This window comes from Copidosoma floridanum, unplaced genomic scaffold (assembly GCF_036245765.1).
Source record: "Copidosoma floridanum isolate Cflo_tuat_1 unplaced genomic scaffold, Cflo_Japanese_pri ptg000021l, whole genome shotgun sequence".
Classification (NCBI taxonomy): Eukaryota; Metazoa; Arthropoda; class Insecta; order Hymenoptera; family Encyrtidae; genus Copidosoma; species Copidosoma floridanum.
The window spans coordinates 25,887,365-25,907,163 of NW_028321898.1; the positions used below are offsets into that span (position 1 = coordinate 25,887,365).

Genomic DNA, 19,799 nt, shown 5'->3' on the forward strand with positions numbered 1-19,799 from the left:
GAATATATTAATTTTGTATAATTTTACATAGTAAAATTCATGTTTAATACCGTGACACAAAAAAAATTTCTTTTGTTGATTTGTTCATAGAAACATTTATTTTATGCAGGTTAATTCGATCACTTCTGAGAATGAATATCTGGTAAGATCATAAAAGTTTCATATTCTAAATTAACTGTATCTTTTTCACCTCTATCCCAATACCCTCTGTATACTATTAAATATTTTATACTTGGTAATATTATTAATATTTCTTGACTCTCTGTGTAAAACAGCACTTTATTTTGGCCCTAGGTGCTAACTGCTAAGTAGGCTTCTCTCGCAAGTATAGGCAATATATTTACAAAATATTTCTTTATAATTTTAATTCAGGCTAACATTAAACTGGAGAATGATTTACGAAAAACCTATGATGATGTTTATGGAGAAATAGGCGATATTGCTACAAAAGCCCAAAATCGTAATTGTAGGAACCACAATAATCAAATAAAACAACTGCGTGTGATTCTTGGCAAACTTAAGTATCAAATCGAAGTTTTGGAATTAAATAAGGTTTGTTGCTTTTAACAATTATTTTTTGTTTTAAAAAGTTACTTATGCAATGGTTTTTCTTAGAATTCTGTTGATAAGACACCTAAAGAAAAGATACTAGGGCAGAAATATGATTCAAAAAGATCAAAGTTGCTTAAAATGTCAAAAATAGATTGCAAGAACATGCCTTTTTCGGCTCAAGAAGAGATCGCTCTAGCTGAGCTTTCTGACAAGCTTGCTGTTTTGAAGAAAAAAATCAACGAAATCATGTACAAGAATATGGAATACAAATATTAATTTATCATAATATATTTGTATTTATGATTTTTATGAATAAAGTCGATTATCCTACAATATTTTGTACTGCAAATTATTCATACAATAAAGTTGAATGTTATAAAATTAAGCATGAAAAAGTATATCTAAATGAGGGCAGTGACTGGCTTATTCCTGACCAATACTGGAATAAGTGTACTCTCTATTTCTTAACTGTAGCAGAAGTAATTATAATGTCTGACTTATACATTTTTTGGAAACAATCTGAGTATTTTTATTATTTCGCAACGCCACGTTAGTTATAAATACCATTATTTGTCAAATCTACAATTTATATTAAAATAGTGCACTAGATAGTTCTGAATGCATTTAGTGATTCTAAATCTGTGGCGAGTTTTTACTCAACTAATTGAGAATGGTAGATTTAAAGACTAACTTATAGCTTTAAAAATTTTGCTTTGTATAAGTATTTACTCTAATAATAAGATACTATTAAATAAAAATTTAGGCTGTATTAAATTAAAATCTTTAAATGTATTGATAAGATTTCACTGTTATTAATTTGTAATATACATTTTTTAAACAATGAAAACAGGTAACAAAGTAACATTACGTAAACATGATAAAAATAAGAGTTTTGGAATTGTATACCACTCGCCACCAACAATTATTTAGTCACTCGGAAATTACCAACAGGAAAATCTCGTGACCACTTTTTAGTACGTAGTAAATGCACGTGTAGACGTAAAATATTTTGTAGAGTAATTAAGTTTAATCACGTAAAGAGATTAATTTTTATTCTCATAAACCTGTACACTTTGCAATATGTAATACTGGTGTGGGTAAACCGATGATTTATTGCATTAAACTACTAGTCCAAAAATTTAAGGTTTTCAATATCGTATAGCAAGTACGAAGCTTGTTTTATCCATCAACAAAAAAAACAAAAATTCATTATCCTTTTCTTTCTTTTATAGCTATAATTTGCTTAGCATCAGATTTTATTTCCCACAAAGCTTATTATTATTTCTTTTTTTTTATTGTAACATAAAAACAAATGCAATCGTGATGCAGCGTTTCACAAGTACTATTAAATTAAGAGCTGTAGAATAATTACTACTCACTATAGTTATTCAGTCATTAAAAATTGCCAGCAGATTTTTATTGCCAGTGCATGGTTTAGATTCGAGTAGAGAAAAAATATTTAAAGATGCACAATTAAATTTTTCAATGCCAGTTGTTGATCGTTACATTCAGATAGTGGTGTGATGAGGTGAACCATTGTTAGAACTGATTATATCAGAATCATATAAAACGCAGGTGCAAAAAGTTTTCAATAGTAGAACAAGTTACGAAGTTACCGGTGTCTGTGAAAAAATGAAGTTTTATTATTTTGCTCTTTGCTTTCTGGCTGTCATTGTAAGTAAAAGAGCAACTTTTTAGTAAAATATTCTTCTTATACCTTATATACTAAACATTAAGCGGAATTGTTTATATTTCGTGAAATACAAAAGTGCTTCCATCAGTTAACAGTTTTGTTCAACAATTTTATGGTATAAATATTAATGGGTCTTTAAAGTATGAAAATATCATGTCTCAATTTGTTGAGATTTTTTGTTTCACTTGATTTTTCAACAATATAAAATATTGACTTTTTGACAGTAGAGAAATACAATTATAAAAATTGCATACATCACGTGTCAAACACTTCTAAAACGAGATGGACAGTTTTTTGAAATTTTATTCGTGTACTTATATTGGTCCAAAGATTAAAAATAAATTCATATTCTGGGTCAATTAATTAACAAAAATATTAAGACTATATAGATGACTCTTCACGCCATGCTACTTTCAATATATTTTTTTCATCGGTGTGTACAAGGTTAGACGAGCTTCTATTACAGATGGTTTCTAAATTCTTGTCTTTGATACATACTATCACAATTTATACGAGCAATATAGGCACAAACACGTTCGAGTTTACAAAAATTTCGTCTTTCATCTGCTTGAACTAGAGAGAAATGAACAAAGTATTCAATAAATTACAGTTATTAGTAACAGTAATGAATAAAAATTTTTAGGTATACAGTCATGCTAAAGACAAAGTCTCATCAGAGGGTCCGAATAGCTATGAAGAATGTTTGGCTGAAAGTGGTATAAAAGAAGGTACATGTTTAGATTTTGAATTCTTATGTAATTGCATTTTTATGACCCGATAACGTAACTCAAGGATTTTCTGTTCATTATTTTCTCGGGCTTAAAACTATTCAGAAGACATAGAGAAGTTGGCAAACGCTAAAGTTCCCAAATTAAGATGCCTAATGGCTTGCGTATTTGAAAAAGAAGGAATCGTAAGTGTTATGATGCTGCATGTATTGTAGAAAAGTGTTGATGTTACTTCAAGTTGAAAAATTTTTTACAGTTGACTGATAAGAAAATCGACCTAGAGGCTTTGAAAGAATCAATTATTGAAGACATAGAAGGCATTGACGAAAAAACGGCAACTGAAATTATAGAAATTTGTACAAACTATGGTAATAAAATTTTAGCTGTAAACTTAAGAAATAGTCTCAACAGGGACAAAATTGAAAAAATTCATTGAAATCTTCAATTTTTTTTTATGTTAATTTACAAGCTCGTTTATTAAAATAATAAATTCAATTTTTTTTTTTTACATTTTTAGCCAAGACTGCAAAGGATATTTGTGATGAAACAAACATCATAGGTATTTGCACAAAGGAGCAATTCGATGAAAGGAACATCAAAATAAAAATGTAAAATTTTGTGCACATGTATAAGAAGCTAAAAGCTTTTTAAATAACAACAGTATGTTAAAAAAAGGATGTTGAAAATAAAATATATTGTATTTATATGCCTGAGTTGATTAAGATAAGAGTTTTTAATTATTTTTGGGAGATCACGTGGCTTACCCTTCCCTGACTTAAATCAGTCTGATGTATGCTACAAAAGTATACCACGATAGTTATGTTATTAGAACAATGTATAATACGTTAGCTCAGGAGTCATAGTCTTCTAAAATTTTTAATTTAGATCATTTAATATATGTTATAATTTTTTTTTTTTTTTGTTTTTTTTTTTAATGGAATACATATAACGAGATTTTCGTTGTGAGAAAGTATCTATAGAAGGTGACTTTATTTCCAAATTTTTTCTGTCTTTTTATTATAAACTTTTAGATCTACATTAGCTTTCCCTACCTATGTAAATGTAACAAATCACAAAGGTACTCTCAAGTTTTCAAAATTTTCGTTTCTTCTGACTACTGTTTACGGGTAATTGATTCGGATTATTTTTTCATTGAAAATTCATACAACCGTTCATGAATGCTTATCAAAAATATACATGTTTTTTTGATAAGGCAATTCAATGTGGCAGTGTTACATGAATCGATGGTTATAAATAAACTCAAATACGTCGAAACCGTTACTTAGTCCATCTTTTCCGAAAGATCTCGTCTTAACAGCGCATCACTCGATTTTTACCCTCTAGTTTTTCACGTTTCATCCAGCTATCCTCCAAAAATCAAGAATATGCTGGCTCGTATCTTCGTCTTCGTACTTTTGGGAGCTTTAACCGCGGTAAGATATCCAATCATTCAATGGTAGAGAAAAATGTTTGTAGTCTATTTTCTTTTGAAATTGAATTATCTTACTTAGGCCGAATCATCGAGACAAACACCGTACAACTGGGTAAGATTGAGAAAGTTTGATAACCTTGTTTAGCTATACCATTGTGACTTTTGATCTTTGCCTACACTGTCCCATATTCCTTCTTATGCCCTTACTACAGGATGCTAATTATAACTTGGAAGTATCCCTACGAGGCCATTATGATACCCTCTGGGATCTGGTGGATCGAAAAATCAATTCACTAACAGATCGCAATTGTCGGGATCACAGGAAGGCAATTATCAATCTGAATGACGAAATTCGGGAGCTTAGGTCAGAAATAGAAGCTCTAATAACGAAATTAGTAAGTGTCTGGAAAAGTACTCTTTTTTTTTTTTTTTTTTTTTTTTACTACTGTACAAGCTTTCAAGGTTACGATTTTTCGTAGGCCAATGAGGATAATAGGACCAAGTATTATGAACTACGTAATCAATATGAGCTGAGAAGAGCAGAGTACATGGAAAAACTGCAAGTGAATTGCCATAACATGAGTTTTCCGGAGGAAGATTCAAAGCTTTTGAACATTTATACCGAGGAGCTTGAGGATTTGAGGCAGAAAATTGAAAAGATTACGGCCACGAATTCAAGAAATAGCCATAATTATTCTTCTTAATTATTTTTTTGTTGAGTATTTTAAAAGTCTCTCAGTAATAAAATTGTTAAATCAATACATTTTTCTACGTAAAAAAGTTTTGTAGCTTTTTATTTCAATCACAATAGGCTGACGTATTTTTAAAAAATTTTAAAATACGTATAAATTTCTCGCAAATTATAAAAATATTTTAAATTATTACAACTTGAAGAATTTTCCGCCACACGATACTTTACTTGTTTTAAAAGCATTGCGTGCTTGTCAAAAAATATTACATGACTTGCTTAAAAAGCTATGACTTGTGTTACAACAATAGCTTACAATGCTCAAAAAATATATTTACTGTACTTGGTACGAATTTTACATTATTTTGCAGTAAAGCTGAAGATTAAAATACCACATCACCGACAGTAACAAAAATTAATATACTAATTTTTTCTTCTCATCCATTTGGTTTTTATCTACAAAAAAGTTCTTAAATACACACGGTATAGTGCTCTGCAAAAAAATGAATCCAATTATACTTATATTTTTTGGACTTGGGCAAATGGTGAGGAAAGTGACTTTTAAATAATGTTTCTATGTTACAATAAATACAATTAACCAAAGACATACCAATGTATACGGAACAGACGAACACCAACGGCAACGAAATGTTACGAGCAAGGAAAAAATGTTTGATGGAATATCGTTTGACCGACGGTACGTATTTTTTAATTTATAATAATATATAAGAAGTATAGATTGCAATTTTCATTATTTTTAGATGATTATTTAACTCTAAAAAAGAAAGATGACCATCGAGTTGGATGCATCTTGGCTTGCATAATGACTAAAAATAAAATGGTAGGAAATCATTTTAAAAATAAGTAACCTCGTTGATGAGTCAATTTTGAACTACAAATATTTTTTTAGATGATCAATGGCTCGTTTGTCGTTGAAAAAATGCAAAATCAAGTATGGATAGCTAAAAAATACAACGTCAGCATGGGATACTTCAGAAAATTAGTGGAACACTGTTCAGTAGCAGGTGAGAGTAATTACTTTCGGTTTAAAAAAAATTTGAATTCCTATTTTTTTTTTTTTTTTTTTTATAATGTGCCCGTACAGCGATGCAGATGAATGGCAAGTGCACGAGGGCACTAGTGTTCAATAAATGCGTTAAGAAGTATTTGAAGGCAGAAGTCGGTACAGCAATTACTACGACGACAATAAGTTCGACTTTGGAAACGAGTACAGAGATGGAAACGAGTAAATCTATGGAAACGAGTAAACCTATGGAAACGAGTAAACCTATGGAAACGAGTACAGAGATGGAAACGAGTAAATCTATGGAAACGAGTAAACCTATGGAAACGAGTACAGAGATGGAAACGAGTACAAGTGAGGGAACAAGTAGTGAAGCTATAGAAACAAGTGCATCAACTGAGGAAGAGATTTCCACCTCGGAGCAATTAGTCCCCGATTCTGGTACAAAGACTACTACCCCGGTTATCCCGATCACCACCACCACGGCGGTCCTTTCGACGACTGAGAGTATGGAAATTTAGTAGTCGTCAACTAGAACAAAAAAAAAAATGTATTGATCGAGCTAATAATAATTATTAGATGAATAAACGTGTGTGTACGTACATCAGAGTCCTCGGGCCTACCGCCCACCAATATCACCTCGAGTTTAATTAAACAAGAGTATCGAGTTCCCAGCCCATTCTCCCCCTTCCCCAATAAGTCTTAAGCTAATAGTGCCTCCGTGATTCACCCCATCTCGCGTTTCCCTTTCTGATTCCAATCTCGGTTACGAGTCCGCAAACAAAAGAGAGCCCCAGCCACTCGAACGTTGTTCCGCGTTGCCGAGCGGATTTTCATTCGCTCGGCCCTGAAAACTACGGAACTATTTTTCCGAGTTTTCGCACCACCCGGGCAGAGGTGGAAATCAATCCCAAACTCGTACATTATCGCCCACCCATTAGACATACATATATATATAGACGCGAGGCGTCCAGACGAGGTATACAGGCGATAAATTCCATTCGCTTTCATTAGCGGTCTTGTCCGTGCTTCCTCGGCTCCGGCGGTGAAAAAAGACGCCCGGACGAAAAGGGAAAGGAAACGAGATTTACAGGGGAGGGACGGCATCGATTGCCACCCCCCGACAGCGCGATTTCTCTCGTTTTGTCTGCCGAAAGATTGGACCGGCCAAACACACATGTGGCCACGATGGGTTTAACGAAGTTATGATGAATCGGGGCTGCTTTTGTTTTTCGCGCTTGTAGCGATTGAAAAGCGCTTACGCGTAAACGATCGATATCGCGGATGGTGGTACTTTTTTTTTTCATAGAATTAAAATAAAGAATAATCGTCGATAAGCGCTCGAATAAGAAAAAAAAAAAAAAAAAAAAAAAAGAAGATGGGGCAAATGTGGGCTGGCACCCGATATTTATTTAACAGGGACCCTCCCTGTGATTCGGGAAAATTTTACGAAGCATAATTAAATCCCATAAATCATGATGATTGTGCGAGCCGATCGTAAAGCGAGTCTGTATATATGTATACAGGCGCGGGTGGGAGGAAATAATGAGCTGATCTGCATTGTAACGACACGGGCTTTTGATTTAGTGTATACCAAGTGTATTTTTTTTTTTTTTGCTTTTAACGTCAAAATTTTTTTAATTACGCTTACGTAATTTTTTCTGCGCGACGACAAAAGAATGTTGAAATTTATCTTGTTTGCGCGTTTGAACAGGTGAATTTATTGTCGTATTGGTTTTTCTAAAAATATGCGGGAGGCCGCGAGTTATGTCGAGTCGTGCGTGTCACATTCGCGGTAAAAACATGCGAGTGACGGGTTACGAGTGCGACTGCAATCCTGTTATATCAGAGTTCTTGCACGCACGGAAGCACAAGAACGCGGTCGCGTGTGGTGGAAAATAAATTATTTTCAAACTTCTGCAAGACCAAAAAATAATAATAATAATAATAATAATCTTCCTCGTCTACTCTGTAACGGTGAAACTCATTCGAATTACCGATCGGTTGGACGTTTGTTAAGGGAATCAACTGAAATAATTTACGAGGGTCCGAAATTTTGTATAAAATCTCACGAAATTAACAAAATTAATGAGCTAATAAAAAGAGAATGACAATTATTATACTCAACTGTACTCAATTGTTTCAAAAAAATTATGCAATTATTTTGAAAAGCTTATCATGATTTTTATTTTCTAATTAACGCCACAAAACTACAGAAAAAACAATGATACCAACATTTTAACTGATTATTACTGTTTTGAACGCGTGTATCCTAACATTTTATAAAACAGTACAAATCGGATGACTTGGAAATTAATTTTGTAATCACACTACATGAGCTCCAATTATTATCAAACAAACAAAAAACTCTAATTAAATGGATAATTATTTATGAGGTTCTTTTGGTCACAAAAAATCTTTCGCGTAAGAGTGAATGTAGCCCCTTGCAAGCTCCGATTTTCCGTCAGATCCAACGCATTTGATACGAAACTTTGATGATTATTACACCCGCGCGAAGATTAATCGCCACGGCCCTTTGAAATTTCCATAATAACCCGAGCTCCTGCGCCAATCCGGCCCGCCGAAAATATTTCCCGCCGAAGCACAACTTCGAATCGCGAGCTTTTCACGCGCCCCCGTAACTCAGCCTCCCCTCGATGCGGGCATCCACGAATTCAAATTCGAAACTTTACCCCTGCCCCATCCCTCGGCAGCACCCAAGATTCATTTCGAAAGAAAATAAATAACGAGCAATGATCCGCAGGCTCCTCTCCGCGCCCACGTGAAATATCGTCCTTAAGATTTCATCATTTCTCAGGGAAAGCACATTAACAATCAGCACGTTTCCTTTTTTTTTTTTTTTTTTTTTTTTTCATTTTCCACCCGGATATATATCTCACAAGTCGCGGATGAGGAAAACCAAATCCCACTCGTGCAATGTATACATGCGCTAACAACGGGAACGATATCCCCTTCCCTTCGCCACGGAGCTTTAGTATTCGTGGCCCATCGCCGCGCATATTTAAATCCGTAAATTGGCTCGCCCCCCGCTGCCTCTTCTCTTCCTTGTCGGGCAGGACGGGATTTATTAAATTTTCATCGCGATCTTCTCTGTGGGACTGTGCGCGCGTGGTGACGGCGGTGTCGGGGGATAATGGAAGAGGCACGAGCAATCTGAGATGAGGAAAAAAATCGGGGGAGTTTCGACGTCCTTCTCCACATCTACTCGGAGGATGCTCCTTTTGTTTGCTACAGTGTGTATTATATTCGCTTCGCTGATGTTCATTCACGTATACGTGCATACCTAATGGAGGGAAAAGACGTGTTTTCAGCTTTTATTCGCCCTTTGGCTTACATGTACGCTTTTGCATGTAAGCGAAGTAAGAAGCTTGCGCTGATTGAATCAGTAAGCCATTGAAAAAAATATGTGATGTTTTTTTTTTCATCGTAACATTAGTTTGAATTTTTTTCTTCTTTTTTGTCAAAATTCATTGGTTATCTGAGAAAAACATTGATTTGAAGCTTGGCATCCCTGTTCAGGTATCTCCAAGAGCAACCAAAAAGCTTTTGTTAGGGTGGAGTTATCAAAATAAATTGAAATAATAAAAAATTGTGTACATCAAACATTTTTCTTTCATTACGGAATCTAATAAGAAATTTAATGAGAAATTTGAATAAAGTTGCAACAATAATATCGGTGTAGATGATGAGATTGTATATGTGTATATGTTGATAAAAATAAATTGAATTAAATATGACTTTGGATCAAAAAATTAACGCGAATTTTTAATGCTTAAGAAGAATCATAATTCAATTGGGAGATTTTCCTATACTGCCCGTGTTCATAAGTCAAACTTTAGTTACAAATATCTCAATTAAGTACGGTATGTCTTTCTAAAATTTTAATTACGTATGAATATTAACTTCAAGGACAAACAAAATTTAAGAAGAATGTCGTGCTAAACAACTACTTTCAAGGGATGTCGTAATATATGTTTACCTTTTTTTCTTTTTCTTTTTTTTTTTTTTTAAGGAAATTTACTTCCGTCGGCTATTGCTTTTGATGGCAGCCTCTATGCCAAATCCGGGCAAAATTTCGTAATACTTCCTAAATTAGAACACGAGAGTACGTTTGGTGTGTTATACTACTGCAACAAGTTCCGGAGGCGTGCAATGATTCCGAGAAACGACATCAGCAATAATCAATTGTCTTTGAACACCGGCACTTTGGACGCGCCAAGCCTGTATTTTATTTTCTGGTGTCACCTCATCATCATCTCCAGCACGTGTTGACAATCTATAAAAGTTTGTGCTTAGGTAAATTTTGACGGGATGTTCAACAGGTGACCAAGTTTTACATTACAGATTTTCGTTTTCTGTGGCTTGCACTAGAATAAAAAAATGAGAATTCTCATTTTTTTATCGACATTTGCTCTTATTGTGATTTATTATGGATCAGTTGAATGTGCAGTGAGAGTTTTTGATTTTTTTTATTAATTGTATTTATAGCGAAGAATAATTGTAGTCAAGAGTTTCAATTTCATAGTACCAATGTACTCGATGCTCCTATTAATTTTCAGGAAAAACTAGATGTAGAGGGTCTCAGAAATATGTTGAAGCCTATGAGTAATACTTGCAAGCGTAGGACTGGAGTTTCAAGCGGTACGTGCATTTGTTTTATTGATCTATTTAAACAATGTCAGGCTCAATTTATATCAGGATATAAATGTATGTCGATGATTTGAATTTTTTATTTATTCATAACAATAGATTATACATAAACAAACATTTTTCACGGTTTACTTATATTTATCAAAATTTTTCAATTACAATATTTTAAAAACTATTTATTTCATAGATTTAAACAAATAAGAATGCAAAAAAGTTTCTTTTTAATCATCTTTCACTCGTAGTTTGTTAAACTTTCTAATATACATAAAATTATTTTGTCAATGTGTGAATAACAGCTATACACTTACTGTTAATTAAAAAAAATAGATAAAAGAATAAACTAAAATAAAAGCTAAGCAAAAACCTAAACTGATACATGTTGAGACCTTTATTTTGATGTGACAGAAAATTAAAAAACATCAAAAAGGTATAAATTTTTAAAACAGGAAAAAACGCTTCGATGATTATTTACTATTTCGTTGACAACAATTCTTTTTTTATGCTACTACAGAGTTGGTTGCCAACACTCATAACGGAGAGTTTCCAAGAGTACGGCCACTCATGTGCTACTTTAAATGCTTGTCAATGATGTTAAAAACTGTAAGATAAATTTTTTGATTAATTTTTAATTGAATTAATGTTGAAATAACTCAAGGGTGCGCCTTTTTCTAGATGGACAAAGACGGCATCACTCGGCTGGAGGATCTCCAGAAAGCGACTGCATTATTGGTTCGGGAGGACATAGAACCGAAAATGAGAAAAGTTGCTACTGAATGTTTTGAAGAGGGTACGTGATGCATCAGTATAATTTGAAATAGAAGTCGATATTGCATCCCAATTTTCAAACTACAATGATAAATATTTTTATTATATTACAGTGCCTAATAAAGGTGACCCGTGCGAATATGCCATAGAATTCGTAGAGTGTAGTTACAAGAAGGATAAATCAGTAAGTAAATATTTTCAACTATATTTTGTGTAATTTATTATAATTTATAATAAAATGTTTCAGGTATACTTTATACCATTTTAAGAATGCAGCATCTCTCTATATCAACAGTTTGTCATACTTCAACATGTAAAGAAAAAATAATGTATAAATAATTTTGAATCATTAAAAAAAAATTAATTGATTTTTTTTTTAATTTTTGTTCCCAATAATAATATTTAATCGAACAGTATTCATTCAACATTTATCAATCGTAGATTGATGCTTCATCATTAGATTCAATTGTTATTCCTATAGTCTCAAAAAATGATGGAGAAGATTTAACATCACAGTGTACAGAAAATTTTCAATTTTCAGAAGAAATATCAAATTTATGTAACGTGTATAAACGTTTTCTTAGTCAGTGCGTAAGAAAACGTTAAAAAAATTTTTTTTAATCATAATGAATAAATTTTACTTGTATGTAACAGTGTGGCTTTCTGCATAAGTCAAATTAATTATTCTTATTTTGATTCATAAAGGTAATATTACTTTATGGTCGATTTTTTGGTACGTTTCATTACGTGATTAAATTTTTAAACCAATGTAATGTATTGTGTATACTGATGTAAATTTATTGTAAATAAAAAAAAATGTTTTTCTAGAATGTATTGAATTATTCAAAAATTTCAATAAATCATTTTTATGGTCCCATACATCTGGTCGAAACTTCACACAGATATATTGCTTAATTTTTTTACAATGGAACTTTTGAGTCTTTGAAAAGCATAGGAAACCCGCATTAATATAATTTATTTTCCTATTTACTATCACCAAATAATGTACCTACCTAAACTCGTATCATAAATACACTTTTACTTTTTTTAGTATTTTATTATCTAGTAATCTTTACGTTCAGGCATTTTTTTTTTTTTTTTTTTTTTACTTAAATTTTTATAATATCTTTGTTAATTTTGATTTTTCCCTTAAAGTATTATTTCCAGCTTTCGATTAATCATCTCGTATATGTATGTATTAACTTTCACTTGTTTATTATTTTTGAACGTATTTTGCAGTAAGTGACAAGACAAGGCTCTACAAAAGCTATCCTATATGTTAGTGTCACCATCTAGTTATTATGAAAAAGCATTAACATATATTATTATTCCACGATTGTATTAATATACAGTTGAGAATTGTAAGTAGAGTCTAATTTGCTGATAAGAAAGAAAATCATCTACAGGGTCCAAAAGTGAAACGGTCTTTTCCAACCACTTCTTTTTATCTCTATGTCTTATTTGTTTTCCCATTGTTACAAAAATTCTTTGACGCTGATACCTCAAAGTTTCTGGTAATTGTCTACACATGTCTTTTGTTTGTAGTTTTTTGACTTTGTTTTTATATTTGTTATCTTTGTTATTTTTTCCATTGATTCTCGTACTATTAAATTTGTATACATAAATATACACATAAATATCTGTATTTATTTTACTTGATATTTGTTTATTTACCAAATCAGACAGGATATCTCTGAAAATATCACTGTGTCTGTCTTCGTATAGGTAAACTTTTTTTTTTTTTTTCATCAATCTGTATACTTTTTAGCGTTTTCTTTTTATTTATTTCTGTCTCTGTATCCCTTGTATTTTAAATCTTTATTTTTTGTCTCTTTATTATTTTCTCTATAACTTTAAGTCTATGTTTTTGCCTTGGTATAGCTGCTTCATACATGTATGTATATATATTTTTTTTACAAAATACTAAACTTCTCTATAATGAGTCTTAAAATGTCTCGGTATTCATCTCTTAGTGACTGATACCTATAATACGTATTGGTATTTTTATTTTGTTTATATGTCTTTACATGTTTCTTACGGAGCACACGCCTTCAGACGGAGAACGGAGGGCTGTTACTTGCAACTAGCCTCACACGAAGCAATTACACAATATCGGAAGATAATATATGTATAAATATTATTATGTTATTGGTTTTGTAGCTCTTTTTATGTTTTTTCATCTATACCTTGAAAATGTTCATCTCTCTGTCTTTGTTTGTGATTCCCTGAAGTTGTCCATTTTAAATAATTTATATAGTCCTTTTGTCTATTTGTGTCTACTATTATTGTGTTCATCATTAATCAGTTTTCATGGTTTAAGTTAAATTTTTTCCTTACTGGATTAATTACAAAGGATAATGTTAAATATGTTGGTCCAGTTGAAACGATTTTTATTCTTCTGATGAATTATCTGCTACTATTGACAGGTACAAAGGGGTAATTACGTCATTGGAATGTAATTAAACGTAAATCAGTTAATTTTTACATGACTTTGGTTTTTAGTAATTCACGAATCTTGGAGCCAATTCGAAGAGCCTCGGCACTGAGTTCTCTCGAATTTTATAACAATTCGTTGAATACATGTGTTACGCTTTCAAAGCGGCTTACAGAAGAATTCTAAGCTTCTAAGAAACGACATCAGCAATAATCACAATTGCACACCTACACTTTGGATGCGCCAAGTCTGTATTTTTTTTTCTTGGTGTCACCTCGCGCGTGAAAATTGTTGGCTGACTTGCCGATATCATTTTGGGCACACATCGAGTATAAAAGTTTGGGTTCTGGTAAGTTTTGACCGGACGTTTTAAAGGAGACGGAGTTGTGAATGACAGATTTTGGTTTTTGTTTTTTTTTCAATTTGATCTCAAAGGAAAAATGAGAATTTACATTTTTTTGGCAACGGTTGCTCTTACCGCAATGTACTACAGATCAGTCAAATCTGCAGGAGTATGGATTTTTTAAAATTTTAATTTATTGGTATTCAGGCTCAGCAGAGACTATTTTTTTTTAGCAATTAATATCTACTTCGTTTGAATTGAATTTCAGCAAAAACTGGACATTGAGGGTCTCAGAAACATGCTGAAGCCCGTGAGTGGCTCTTGCAAGCGCAAAACTGGAGCTTCCGATGGTGAGTGAGTTGTGTTCCATAATTTTTTTTAAGATATGAGACGTGAGCATTTTTATTTTGCATTACTGTAGAATTGGTCTCAAAAACTCATGATGGAGAGTTCCCAAGAGATCGAAATCTGATGTGCTTCTTTAGATGTATATCGATTATGGTGAAAACTGTGAGTACAAATTTTTCGTTGAACTTCGGTGACTGAGCGTATGGTTTTACTTACTAGACATCGTTTGAGAATTCTTTTCTTGGGGTTTTTTTGATTTTTAATTTTCTTTATACTATTTAAGTATTTTAAATGGTGATTGTTTAGGATATATTTAGCATGGCGTTGTATTTCATGACTTAAAAATTAAAATCTAGAATAGAAGATGCAATTTTATTTTTGTGTATTAAATGTTTTACCCAATTCATTTGTTTTGAAATTAATTAAAACCAATGAGCAATTATACAATTTATTAAGTTGACATGTTCTTAAAAATTAATTGTTTTTTTTTGCGTACGTTCTCGATATTACGATTAAGTATCTCATATATTTAACAGGTAAAAATTCCTGTTTATACGTGCATTAAATCAAATGTTATATAATTATAAATAATTGATAATATTTTATTCACTTTATTTATATTTTAATGCCATTTTACCATTTAAGTTTTCTGAACTATTATTCTTATTTTTTTTTATTATTTCACTATAATGACTATTATTATTATAATCCATCAAATATGTAATTAATATATTTAAAGGTCTATATACCATGACTCGGGATGCGGATTTCTACATATGGTACAATTTTTTAATACATTAAATATAACTTACAACTTTAAAAAGTCTCATCTTGAATAAACTTAGAGCGATGCTTTAACGTTAGATAATTATTTCAATGTAATACTATGTATATTTAAGTATGATTTTATTAGTTAAGTGAATAAATCAATGCAAATTCACTAAAATTTATTTTTTGGACATCTTTTTCATTCTAGTCTGTAAACATTAAAATTTAAAATATATTTATAATACTGTTTATTTATTTTTTATTTTCTTGAAGGCGTTAGACTTTATTTTGTTTAAATTTTAAGTATTATGAAAATTTTCATGTACTCCTCCTGAGTAAGGCTCAAAACTATACCTTATAGCCTTAAATTCAGTTGAGCCAAATCTTTTCTTATTATTGCGTTTCCATTCACTCGCACATGCTAATTAATCCTGGTACCTATTAAAACTAGAAAAACTCAATTTGTGAATGATCGCAGACAGCTAATTTTCGTTCATGGTGTAATGTTCTCTCATTAGAATTATTTCACGAGGTGCTTCAAAATTTTATACCTTTTTTTTTTTAAAGATGGATAAGCATGGTAATCCTCGACTGGATGATATCGAGAGATATGCTGCAACATTGGTGGACGAGTCTATTGAGCCACTGCTACGAAAAGTAGGAGTGGCATGTTATGAACAAGGTATGAAATGCACAAGTACAACTTGAAAAAAAAAAAAAAATTTTACTTTCTTTTTATCCTCATACTACGATATTACTGCATATTTTCATTGCTTTGCAGTGCCCAAAGGCCACGATCAATGCGAATACGCAATTGCATACGCCGAGTGTTGTTTCAAAATGGATTCATCCGTAAGTATGAAATGTTTGATTGATGTTAATGTTGAATTTTCATAACTTTCATGTGATTTTTCAGCTGTACTTCCTGCCGTACTAGATCCACCGATCGTTTTTAAATAATTTCTGATACTCTAACATGTGAAGGGTAAAAAAATAAAGGATTAAGCCATGAAAAAATTCGATCATTTCTGAACCAAATCAATGTATGATAAATATTTAATGTTGAACCGATAATCTCAAGGGACCTATGTAAATTCACTCTACTGTGAAAATTATGGTGCACTTATATATAACAAGCGTTTAATCCATGCCTGCTCGAACACACCTGCTGTGTAATATTTGGATTCGTGTCATCGTCATCCGCGTAATTATGTATAAACGACGAAGCGGAAAAAAGTACCATCTCATTTTTCAAGTAACAAAAAGTAGGGAACTTATTTCGATTTTCCATGAAAATGGTACTTGCTATTTGAATTTTTAACCATCTAAGAAGTAAAAGACAATTTATCTCGTGATCTGTTCTTATAATATATAGTTAAATAAAGTATGAATTGAGATAAAATTTCTTTTTCGCCAAAAATCCATGTACAGCAATACAAAATTAAGGTACCAGCAAGTACCAATAATTATGAAAACCATGATAATCTTCTAACTATTAATGTTCTTACAACAACATTGTAAATACCGAAAAAAATAAATCAAAACACCTATTCCCAGTAACTCTCTGACGACAAAAAACTCGGACCAATACTGCCATTGATATCTCCGCAATCACAGTACTAATGGCACGTGCTCTTGAAACCGGACGCGCAGCCAACGGTACAAAACGCGTTGGCTCATTTTTATAAATAAATCCTGACCGGAGCGCAAGGACTCGACGCTCATTGAACTCGCGCTGTAACAGCCAATAAGTTATTCACATACCGATCTCGGCTACTCCTCGATCCTAAATGGAAGAAAAATATTTTCATCGATGCCCGAGCCGATTAAAATAAACTCAAAGCTCGCCTAAGCCCCTCAGAGGCGCGACAAAGCGCCGGAGCGAGAAAAATTATTATCCAAATAAACCCCATCCCCCAAGGGGGCACCCCTTTCCGCGAAACAATGAGGGTCCTTGAATCGATTCCATCATATTTTGCATTTCAAAACGAATCCCCGAAACAATCGCTCAACCGGAGGCGACACAATGGCACTTGTATTTTCCGAACAAACGGAGACCGAAGAAAGGAAACCGCTGCTGCGCTGTACCCATTTACTTTTGCGTCGAGGGCGCCTGTACGCTCTTTGTTTCCCCCACAGGGGAGGGGGGGGGGGTCTGAGCTGTCCGTACAATTTTAGCGCGAGGCATTTTGTCGCGGCTTCTCTCCCTCCGCTCGGGCGCCTAATGAGGTGTCAGCGACGAAAAAACGAGCCGCAGGAATGCCGCTCGAGCGTGAAAGGGGCCATTTGGGGTCTTTTTTCTCCCTCCCCCGCACACCCATAACTTAATGGATCGCAAAGTCGAATGGGTGCCTTTTTTTGGCAGGGGCATGGAGGGAATGTTTTGCGGTAAACGGCCGTTAAAGCTGTACCTGATGGTCGTCGCGCCACGATTATTCGTGATGGATCGCAGCAGGACCGTCGTGAACTCTGTGATCGACATGCCGGTGGTGAACTCGCGCTCGGTATACCTCATTGCTCGAAACAATGTTATGGATCGATCGATTGGATAAGAAATCTATTGGACGCTCAAGAGGGCTGATTTCTCCTCTCTCCTCTGATACGATTTTCGATTTTCAACCTTTTCACCACTACACGTCACTACCGAAGAGGAAAAAGCGATAGAACCACGAAATTTTCGCGAAACAGCACGATAACACGTATAAAGTGTACAGCAGCGCACACTCGCCCGGCGACCGACTACCGTGCAGCCAAACGCATGGTGGATTTTATGTATGCATCAGCGGCGGCAGTGGCTCTTATCCCGAGAAAACTCGTCGACCTTTCCTTTCCCCCTTTCTTTCCCTCATCGGCACGAGTTGGCTCGTTGCACGCGCATGCACCTTTTTGCCCCTCGCGCCATAACTTTTGACGCGGCCTTTGTGCGGATGCATAGGTACGTATTTTTGGATCGCAAGCTCTTTTCGGAGCCCCCACCCCCGCTCGTGTGCTTTACGGCGTGTCAGCCGGAATCGAGATTTATCTCGTCGAATCGTTCGCCTGTGTTGCACCGGGAGGAACTTGCGTTGTTGGGTGTCTATAGTTTTTTCTCTCGTACGCCAGCACGAGTTGAAAATTATTTCACACGTGCAGCCACGGAAGCGGAAAAAAGGTCCCTTTAATAGAAACTTGTCCTTCGTCCACATATAAATAGCTGTACCTAAGCGCTTGCGGTGTTCACTGACACGAGAATGAAGCTTTCTTTTGATGGTCGTGTGCATATTACTTTTTTTTTCTCCTTTCGTTTTCACAGCTGAGCTGGTGATTTTCTTTCGTTCGATGTGAATGGGATATGTGCTGGGATGGTTGAGAGTATACAAGACGCATTTTTTTTATTACAATTTAAAATGTTTATTATAAATCAAAGCTTACACGTTAAGTCATTTCACCGTACAATTGCGTATGGGTTGTCACGTATACAAACATCAGCTTTCCGTCATTGGACTTTTTCATTTTTATTTTAGTCGTCAACTTTTTCGTGCCCCCTTAGACACGTACGTACTTTCGCAGTATCTGCCAATGTCACGTATGCACAATCGAAATATTGTCGAAAAACTCTATTCCTCTTGCTTGTCACTTAAAGCAACGCAAAATATATATATTTTTTTTTTTCTAATCAGCATTATTGTGTTTGTCATGAATGTAATGTTTTATGCACAGTATCTCGCCTTATTTTCAAAGGTTCAGAAAATTATTCGCTATTAGTTATTCGACAGTAACGTAAGTTGTAAAACGCATTTGCGATGTAAACTACGCAAAAATTTGTAATTTTTTAACTTTATAGATGCGATATAGATACGACAACGGTAGTTTAAAAAAAATTGTATCATCACACGAAACATTAAAGTATTTATTTTTATCTTCAGAATAATACATATTTTATACGTATTGGCAGAAACTTTAAGTAAAACAATCATCATCGAATCTTGTTCGAAATTGTTTTCATCGACAAAATTAAGCATCATACAAGCAGTTACCTAAAGAGATGTATTGACGAAAAATTAAATTAAATATAGCTTCTACGAGATTCAGTAATTCAAACGTGCATCGTTCGATTAAACATGTGGAATTTGAAAATCGCGTAATAATTCTAGTTTTTTTTTTTTCTTTATAAATAAGTTTTTCTTTTCTTTTTTCTCTTATGTACAAAACATCGTACAAGTTAAGTTTTAATAATTACATAAATAAAATTTTCCTATCAACAATGCAAACTCTCGATCGATTCAAGCAAAAAGAGGGAATTCCTAGGCCCATGTATTCCCAAAAGCCGAAATTTTTGTTCAGACGAGAACTTGAGGTGAACATAAATTGTAA

The 19,799-nt window shown here is 33.4% G+C and overlaps 3 protein-coding genes and 1 long non-coding RNA gene across 5 annotated transcripts; all 4 read left to right on the forward strand.

The window, feature by feature from the left end:
- Nucleotides 1-2,053: 2,053 nt before the first annotated feature.
- Nucleotides 2,054-3,677, forward strand: LOC106639181 (pheromone-binding protein Gp-9). The gene is made up of 5 exons (XM_014352664.2): nt 2,054-2,226; nt 2,889-2,973; nt 3,079-3,158; nt 3,230-3,341; nt 3,491-3,677. Exons 1-5 carry the CDS (start codon nt 2,185-2,187, stop codon nt 3,583-3,585), a joined length of 414 nt encoding a protein of 137 aa, XP_014208150.2. The 5' UTR covers nt 2,054-2,184; the 3' UTR covers nt 3,586-3,677.
- A 2,094-nt stretch (nt 3,678-5,771) lies between these two features.
- Nucleotides 5,772-6,073, forward strand: LOC106639185 (uncharacterized). Its single transcript, XR_001338981.1, has 3 exons — nt 5,772-5,790; nt 5,855-5,934; nt 6,004-6,073. It is a non-coding gene; the product is annotated as an uncharacterized LOC106639185 (long non-coding RNA).
- A 4,387-nt stretch (nt 6,074-10,460) lies between these two features.
- On the forward strand, nt 10,461-16,463 carry LOC111643217 (general odorant-binding protein 83a-like). Of its 2 annotated transcripts, XM_089594547.1 has the most exons (6): nt 10,461-10,587; nt 10,698-10,779; nt 11,300-11,388; nt 11,461-11,575; nt 11,667-11,737; nt 16,363-16,463. In XM_089594547.1, the coding sequence occupies exons 1-6, from the start codon at nt 10,519-10,521 to the stop codon at nt 16,381-16,383; spliced, it is 447 nt and encodes a 148-aa protein (XP_089450673.1). In that variant the 5' UTR covers nt 10,461-10,518; the 3' UTR covers nt 16,384-16,463. The 2 variants fall into 2 exon arrangements, 1 of the variants encoding a protein (XP_089450673.1); XR_016293163.1 differs by lacking the exons at nt 10,461-10,587; nt 10,698-10,779; nt 11,300-11,388; nt 11,461-11,575; nt 11,667-11,737 and adding an exon at nt 16,226-16,298.
- On the forward strand, nt 14,364-16,343 carry LOC106639171 (uncharacterized). Its single transcript, XM_014352639.2, has 5 exons — nt 14,364-14,499; nt 14,599-14,680; nt 14,752-14,840; nt 16,014-16,128; nt 16,228-16,343. Exons 1-5 carry the CDS (start codon nt 14,428-14,430, stop codon nt 16,341-16,343), a joined length of 474 nt encoding a protein of 157 aa, XP_014208125.2. The 5' UTR covers nt 14,364-14,427.
- Nucleotides 16,464-19,799: the final 3,336 nt, after the last annotated feature.

Excerpts from the sequence above, each read along its gene's own strand:
- LOC106639171 (XM_014352639.2), top strand. The coding sequence starts at position 14,428 with ATGAGAATTTACATTTTTTTGGCAACGGTTGCTCTTACCGCAATGTAC. Across the intron at positions 14,500-14,598 it reads GATCAGTCAAATCTGCAGGA|CAAAAACTGGACATTGAGGG; the intron begins GTATGGATTTTT and ends ATTGAATTTCAG. Across the intron at positions 14,841-16,013 it reads TATCGATTATGGTGAAAACT|ATGGATAAGCATGGTAATCC; the intron begins GTGAGTACAAAT and ends TTTTTTTTAAAG.
- LOC111643217 (XM_089594547.1), top strand. The coding sequence starts at position 10,519 with ATGAGAATTCTCATTTTTTTATCGACATTTGCTCTTATTGTGATTTAT. Across the intron at positions 11,389-11,460 it reads TGTCAATGATGTTAAAAACT|ATGGACAAAGACGGCATCAC; the intron begins GTAAGATAAATT and ends GCCTTTTTCTAG. Across the intron at positions 11,738-16,362 it reads GTTACAAGAAGGATAAATCA|CTGTACTTCCTGCCGTACTA; the intron begins GTAAGTAAATAT and ends GTGATTTTTCAG.
- LOC106639181 (XM_014352664.2), top strand. The coding sequence starts at position 2,185 with ATGAAGTTTTATTATTTTGCTCTTTGCTTTCTGGCTGTCATT. Across the intron at positions 2,227-2,888 it reads TTTGCTTTCTGGCTGTCATT|GTATACAGTCATGCTAAAGA; the intron begins GTAAGTAAAAGA and ends AAAAATTTTTAG. Across the intron at positions 3,159-3,229 it reads TATTTGAAAAAGAAGGAATC|TTGACTGATAAGAAAATCGA; the intron begins GTAAGTGTTATG and ends AATTTTTTACAG.